Below are 8,050 nucleotides of genomic sequence, written 5' to 3'. Positions count from 1 at the left end.
ACACACACACACACACACACACACACACACAGAACTGTATGGCACCAATGTTTTTTCTTGGTACTGATTTTATACCCATTCTGCATTTGAATAATTGGGAAGAGTTATGTTGATGACTAATTTTTGCAGCTAGATGTCCTTTTCTACTGTTAGTGACTGAATCTTGAAGTAGGGGTGGGGCCTGTGTTTTAGTTCAGTCAGGAAAACTAAGGGCAATATTTAAGTTAGAACAGTGTAATGAGCATGATTAATCCAATTCAAAATACTTGCACAGTGGGGGAAAAGACAACATTAGTGGTTTTTTGAGGTAATCTTTTACAATGGGATGCCATTTCTGACAACCAACCCTGTTAGTTGCCCTTTACAATATACAAGAATATGTGTACTTGTCCCAAAAGTGGGATACACATGGAGGTGTAGCTCAATGACTAATATTTTTATCATTTCAACAAGTGCAGATAACTTTAGACATGTTTCTACCCTATCAGATTGTCTCAGCAAAGCCAGGTTATAATATAATGACAATTATTACATTTATAATTATGACCATGTGGTCTGTTGTTTAAGACCTTAATCTCAAAGTATTGCTTATCACAGTTTAAGATAGCCTAGGTATTTTTGATTACGTGGTCTTTTATGATTTCTATGCTATATTAGCATCTTAATTAGTCAGGTTAGAAAAGAAGCCAACAAAAATTAGGTACTACTTTCACTTTCAGAATTAATTTATTAGTCTCATGATAAACCATTTTGTTACCAAATTTCTGTTGAAATACAGTCTTTTTCTCAGTTTTGAAAATAATGAAGAATTTAGTTAAATAGATTTTTCATTATTAAGTTAGTGTTTGAAACATAAATTTAATTGAGCTTTTAATGGACAGTTATAAATAAGATCACTTTAAAAGTGGAGGTTTGTATCTTTAGAACCAGGCTGGTTGGTAACATAAATGTTAACATAAAAGAGCCTTAATTCTAATGTTCTTGATAAAGCCTTTAGTAGCCTGTGGTCTTCATTTATCTTATATATATTAAACTTAGTGCTGATGTAGAAAATAAATTCTAAATTTCTTAAAGGAATGTAAAAACTTACTTCATTAATAAATTTGCTTTTATCTTGAATTCAATATTTACATCTGTATTTAGCTAATAATCTTAAATTCAGACTTCTTAGAAGTGTCTAGACGGTCACTTAATCTCCTGTTCAAAACAGCAAATAAATCTCTTTAATCAAATTCTCCTCCATCGTTGAAACAGGAACGTAATCTTAGTGCTGCAATTCCAGAATAAAAGCAAGATTGACACAGTTGCAACGTTACTCATAGAATATGGTTTGATTTAACCCTTTAACACTCTGTCAAAGGTAATGCTTTATTATTTACATTGTTTGAATTAATCATGCATTATCTTGTAGCTTCAAGATTTTCATTATGTGATGGTTTACTTTTAGAATGACACTGTAGGATAGCTGTGAGGGGGGCCTGATACAGCCAGTTTAAATGCAAAACAGATAAACCCTAATGTACAAATCTACCTGCAATTCTGGATTTATAAATTGTGTGCCCGTGGCATGTGTAAGGACTTTCAAGCGAAATTGTTGTCAGTGCCGCTGGACTGGCTCTTGTGTGGGTGACACGTAAAATACACCATTTTGAGCGTGGCCGTTGCCAGTACCGCCTGACTGGCCTTTGTGCCGGTGGCACGTAAAAGCACCCAATACACTCTCGGGGTGGTTGGCGTTAGGAAGGGCATTCAGCTGTAGAAACTCTGCCAAATCAGATTGGAGCCTGGTGTAGCCATCTGGTTTCACCAGTCCTCAGTCAAATCGTCCAACCCATGTTAGCATGGAAAGCGGACGTTAAACGATGATGATGATGGTTTTATTAGTTATATTAATGCCACAAATTTGTGTAACACCAATCATATGTTATTGAATACATGTGTGTTCCCACACCCTTTTATTATAATATTCACAGTATACTAATTAAACAGAATTTTAGTTTATTCTGTTCTGAAAAATCTGTTATACAAAAAAGTTCAGTATTCTACTTGAAACATTTATTCTCTAGTCTATAACTCAAAATATAATGCAACAGATGTTACATTGACAAATGGCTACATACATAGAAAAACAATTATTCTATGTTTTATAAAGAATATTTACAGCTAGCATGCTGTCATGTCTATATGACAACTGTCCTTTTGTTTTTTAATATCTATACTGCTGTGTAATCTATATACTTATAAAAAGCAAAGTTTGTTTGTATGTTGACTGCTATTTTTACTTAATAAAATTGGTAATAAGTTAGTTTTTTTTTGTGTTTTAAACTGATCTAACCTCCATCATGCTCACTATGAACTTTTTTCCCCTCGGCAAGAGGTTGTGGGGTGGGAAATAAATAACATTTACAATTTGAAGTTCGGAAGTGTGGAAGTTGTAAAGGTAATTTATGGACATCCTTGTGTCTCGTCACTAATGCCAGTATAAAGGGTCTAAGACAACAAATGGAGTGGGAGTGAGTGACAGTTGGAGTTGTTAAATGCAGGTATAAAAGGTTTTGTTCTGAAGTCACTGCTCTTTTAATCAAAATGAAATTGCAAATTTTTGTCTTAAAATGAATTTAGTTTATCAGTTTCACACACACACACACACACACACACACACACATATTTAAATATATATTGGGTTATCCCATAAATAATGCAGTTTTTTCAATTGCATGAAAAAAACTACCTATGAAAGCAGGTAGTAATTTTACCTTGTACTTATTCTTAGTGTAAGTTTTTAAGAATGCAGTTTGATTTTAACAGTTATTTTTTCAAAGCTATAATGGAAGTGACAAAGGAGCATATTTGGTATATTTTGCTTTATGAGTTCAATAAAGGCAACAACGCAATGGAAAGTGCAAGGAATGTTAATGCAGTATATGGGGATTGGACAATAAGCATAAGCCAGTGTCAATGGTGGTTCCAGAAATTCCAAGCCGGGACGAGCCTCATCCTGGAAGATCTGTAGAACTCAACAAGGATGTCCTACAAACCCTGTTGGAACAAAATCCCATTGTTACTGTTGAGGAACTAGCAGAGAAGCTTGGATCTGGTCATTCAACAATTTATTTGCAAGAGTATTTTTCATGACAGACAAGTGAATTTTTGAAGAGGGACCTTGCAAGTCTACCAGATAGATGGAAGAGCTTTGTAGAAAATGAAGGAGAGTATATTTTAGATTAAGATAAACAAAGTTTTTTTTTTTTAATTTTGAAAAATAAAAGAAGTATAAAAAAACTGCATTATTTATGGGATGACCCAGTATATGAAATCAAATATTGAACTCATTTGTTTTCAAAATATTTCCTTTTCCAAGAATAACATACAGAATTCTTCGAGTTAAAAAATGTAAACAAACATGAACACATATTCACATGCTCACACATACATACACACATATTTGCATGTATGCACATGCATAAGTCAATATAAATATGTATGCGTATGTATGAGTGTATATACACACATGCACACACACACACACACATATATATATACATACATACATACATACATACATACATATATATATATATATATATATATATATATATATATATATATATATATCTGTATCTATACATGCATACACTTATATACACACTATTCCTAAAAACTCTAATATAAACACTTTCTTTTATTACCATTGCCTTTGCACAGCTTCTAACGCTGGAGATGTACTGTGGTGTCAGCTGTTCACTACCAGTGAACTAAGGTAACACCCCTTATTTTTCAAGCACCTTCGGAGTATTCAAGCGGTTCCAAGCAGTGCTGTTTTCTGCAAGTGCTCCATCCTTATTGCAGCCCCTATTTGTTCCATGTACTTCTCAAGATTTTTACTCACTGTTCCCAGGGCTCCAACAATTATTGGTACTACTACCACCTTTTTCATCGACTACAACTGCTTAACCTCCCAAGCTAACCTGTTATATCTATCGACTTTTCTTTCTTCCATTATTATTATTGTTTTTATTATTATTCAGTAGTCTTATTTTTATCACGTGCTTCCATTTCAATACTGAGCGCATTTCTGTATGCCTGTGGTATTTGCTGTTGTTTGTTGTGATGCTCTTATTTTTACTGTATTGAAAGTGTTTTACGTAGGATGTGTGCAGTGCCTAGTAGTGCTATTTTTTGTATGTAATATATACTTGTTAGTCCTGGAGTTTTTGTTATGTATTTGTCTGAATATGTTTTTATCATACCTAATGCAACTACTATGATAGGAATTGTTTCTGTTTTTAGACTTCTCATTTGAGTTACCCCTATTTCTAGATCTTTGTATTTTGAAAGTTTCTCTGTTTCTTTTAGAGAAATATTGTCATCTGTGGTATTGATACATTGATTAGTAAGCATTTCTTTTCTTGGTGATCTTTGACAACTATATCCAGTCTATTGGCTTTAATTTCTTTATGTGTATTGACATATCCTATAGTATGGTTGCATCCTCATTTTCTGTGACCTTTTCTGGCATGTGCCTATACCATCTTTTTTCTGTTGTTATTCCATAGTGTTAGCATAGCTTCCAGTGTATATAGGTCCCAACTCTGTCGTGTCTGTGAATATATTCCTTCTTAGCCAGGACTGGGCAGCCAGAGACAATATGATTTATTGTTTCTTCTCCATTTTAATTGTTTTCCTGTCTATTTTGATTAGCTTATTTAGAGTCCAGTTAAGACTATTGTAGCTGTAACTTATAACTGAGATGGCTAGAGTGTTGATACTTAATATCTTGTTTTTCCCATTGAGCCCTGTTTTCAGTATTAATCTAACTTGTCTATAGTATTCTTTTCTTATCTTCTCTTTCATTTGTTTGTGTTGTATCATATCTAGTTCATTGATTCCTAAGTATTTGTATGTCTGGCTTTGGTCTAATTCTAATATTTCATTTGCTTCATCTAGTGTGATGTTGCTACTCTTAACTAGTTTTCATCTTTTCAAGGTTGCTTTGGGACATTTTTCTAAGCCAAATTTCATGTTTATTTCTTTGGTAAATCTATGTACTGCCTGTAGTAATGTTTCCAGCTGTTTGTCATTTATAGCGTACAGTTTTAGCATAACAGTTGTATCCACATCCAGTTCTGTTTAGCATATCAGATAAAGGTGTCATTGCCAAGTAGAAAAGGAGTGGAGAGAGCATGTCTTCCTGGAATATTCTTCTTCTAATGGGGATGGCTTTGGTTTTTATGAATCCTTCTTTTGTAGCACTGTAGCATTGTTTTATATATTTTATGATTATTGGTGCTACCTTGTTCATGGCTAGTGTTTCTAGAATCCATCAAAAGCCTTTCGGTAATCGATCCAGACCATACTTAGACCCTTCTTCTTTCTGCAGCTGTCTTCAGTTATGATTTTATTGATCATTAGCTGATCTTTACAGCCGTATTAACCCTTGCAGCATCCATTTTGCTCTTCTGGAAATAGATTGTTTTCTTCCAGATGTTTGCTCATTCTCTGTGATATTGCAGTAAAGGCTTTGTGAATTGTAAGGAGACAAGTTATTGATCTGTAATTTTGTGGGTTTGCCTTTTCAGTGGATTTGGGAATTAGGATAGTTTTCCCTTCTGTGAGCCATTCAGGCACTGTCTCTGGCTCTGCTAGTATTTCATTAAATTTCTCAGCCAGCTTTTTGTATGTTCCTCTTAGGTATTTTAACCAGAGTTGGGGATCTTGTCATGTCCAGGTGCCTTCCAGTTGCTTAGTTTTTGCAGTGCCTGGATGACCATTATAAGGGTCCAGAGTTGTTCAGGTGCTGTGTTTGTTGTTTTGATAGATCTTTTCTGAGGTTGTTCCTTCGCCGACCACATTTCTTTCCAAAATTCTTCCACTTCTTCTGCTGTTGGTGCTGCATTGATCTCTATTTTATTTTTGCCAAGTTCTTGGTTGAATCTTTTGGGGTTGGAGTTGAACTGTTTGTTTTGTTCACAGAAACATTGGTGTTTCTCATACCAGCAGATTCTTTGTGCTTTGGTGAGGATATCTTGCTTTACCTGTTCTTTTATTTCAGGTATACCTTGTACTGTAATTTTGTATTTATGTAGTATTTTTCTTCTCTTCTCATTGCTTAGTAGTGTTGATTGTCTACTAGTTTCATTAAGGATTGACAGATCCTTTCTCTTATTTTCTACTTTTTCTGGATATTATTTATCCACAGGATTTGTTTGGGTGGTGATGCTCTTGTTTGGATGGGTTTTAGTGGGTTCACAGCTTCTTTTGTGACCACAGAGGCTACTGTATATATCATATCATTTAGCCTGGTCATATTATTATTATTATATGAAAACTCGCTGCTTATTTTGCTGGGTCTTATGGAAAATGTCAGTTGTCCACAGCCAGCAGACTAAGGTGACGCTTGTTTTACTGGTCATGCTTCAAGAACCCTGCAAGAATTCTTGCAGTTCCGAGTAATGCTGGTTTTTGTAGGTGTTCTACCTTCACACTTATACTAATTTTTTTCAGCCATGTTGGCAGTTGAGTGCTGATAATTCCTAGCGCACCAATTACTAATGGTATCATGCCTACTCTCTTCATTGGCCACAACCTTCGTATTTCCCACTTTAAATTGTCATAGTTGTTTATTTTTTCTTCTTCTTTCACATTGATCCTGTTGTTATTGGAGCATGCTATGTCAATTATCATACATGTTCTTTCTTTTTTATTCACCACAACAATGTCCGGTTTCCTGTCTGGTCAGGTGATCGCACTAGATCATTACATCCCACAGGATTTTGCAGTTCTCATTTTTGGTGACTCCTTCTGAGGTTTGCTCATGCCACGTCTTTGCTCTATTATAATTATTATTATTATTATTATTATTATTATTATTATTATTATTATTATTATTATTATTATTATTGTTATTATTTATTTATTTATTTAATTTTTTTTTGTTTAATAGACAGTCAATATGTCAGGTGGAAATTTTGATCCCTGTGAATGTATTTGGAGTCATGAGAATGCTATGAGGAGACTGATTCAAATAGTGAGTGTTATTTTCAAATTCAAAATTGTTTCACTAAATTTCACTTAATATATTTTGCTTTGTTGTTGTTGTTATTTAGATGCAGGTCAACCATGATTGAGCAGAGTTATGATCATTGAGAATCTAACCATGGCCATTTTGTTTTCTTATGTACCGTTTCATTTTTATTCCATCATTTTCATTGAATGTTGAAATTAAGACTTTAGTGAAATTTTGCTGTTATTTCTTGCAGGTTAAGAAGCCATATAAAGGCTACCTCATTGGCTTCAGCTGTGCATGTGTGTGTGTTTTCCATTTATCTACCACCATTTCTGGAATTTATAATTTAATCCCTTCTTTTTAAGATCGTTAAGTTGTTGAAAGCTGCTCTATAGAAAAAATGTTTCTTTAATGCAGATGTTTTTTCTATGAGTGGATTTTAACATAGCATTAACTGTTAAAAGAATCATCAGTTATACAATACACTAACTGTTAGCAATAATGAACTGTATCTCTTTGTTTTCTATTTACAGTTTAAGATGATGATGAGAAATTAATTAATTGAAAATATATTCAGACTCATTTCTAGTTTCCTGCTTCAAGCAGTATTCATTCTTGTATATTTAATAATTACCCCATTATTATTTTGGCAAGTATGGTGAAATCTAAGCTTCACTGATGAGGTCATAATAATTTCAAAACATGTTCTAAGTTGTCTCCCATATTTGCTGAACTAAATAAAATACTATTAGTCAATTGTCATCATTTAATGTCCATTTTTCCATGCTTGCATGTGTTGGACAGAATTTATTCTAGGCAGATTTTTTTTATAGGCGGATGCCCTTCCTGTTGGCATTCCTCACCTGTTTCCAAGAAAGGTAATATTCCCCCATGATCAGGCATGCTCTTGCAGAATATTGGAAAGGAATGACACAACTTGGGTGACAGTGACACTTACAATCACCATGTGATGTCAACACAAGGAGACATACGCGTGTGTGTATATATATATATATATATGTGTGTGTATATATATGTATATAT

General features: G+C 33.8%; 1 protein-coding gene across 1 annotated transcript in view; it reads left to right on the top strand.

Annotated features, from left to right (window-relative positions):
• The window catches only part of LOC128248698 (small integral membrane protein 14-like), a 107,069-nt gene that overhangs the window by 15,078 nt on the left and 83,941 nt on the right, over positions 1–8,050 (top strand). Inside the window, exon 2 of the mRNA XM_052970456.1 lies at positions 6,944–7,027. Coding sequence (XP_052826416.1) covers positions 6,953–7,027 — 75 coding nt within the window. The 5' untranslated portion in view covers positions 6,944–6,952. The remainder of the gene's footprint in view (positions 1–6,943; positions 7,028–8,050) is intronic.

Source organism: Octopus bimaculoides, chromosome 1 (genome assembly GCF_001194135.2).
Source record: "Octopus bimaculoides isolate UCB-OBI-ISO-001 chromosome 1, ASM119413v2, whole genome shotgun sequence".
NCBI classification, from domain to species: Eukaryota; Metazoa; Mollusca; class Cephalopoda; order Octopoda; family Octopodidae; genus Octopus; species Octopus bimaculoides.
This window is presented reverse-complemented; position numbering and strand designations above follow the sequence as displayed.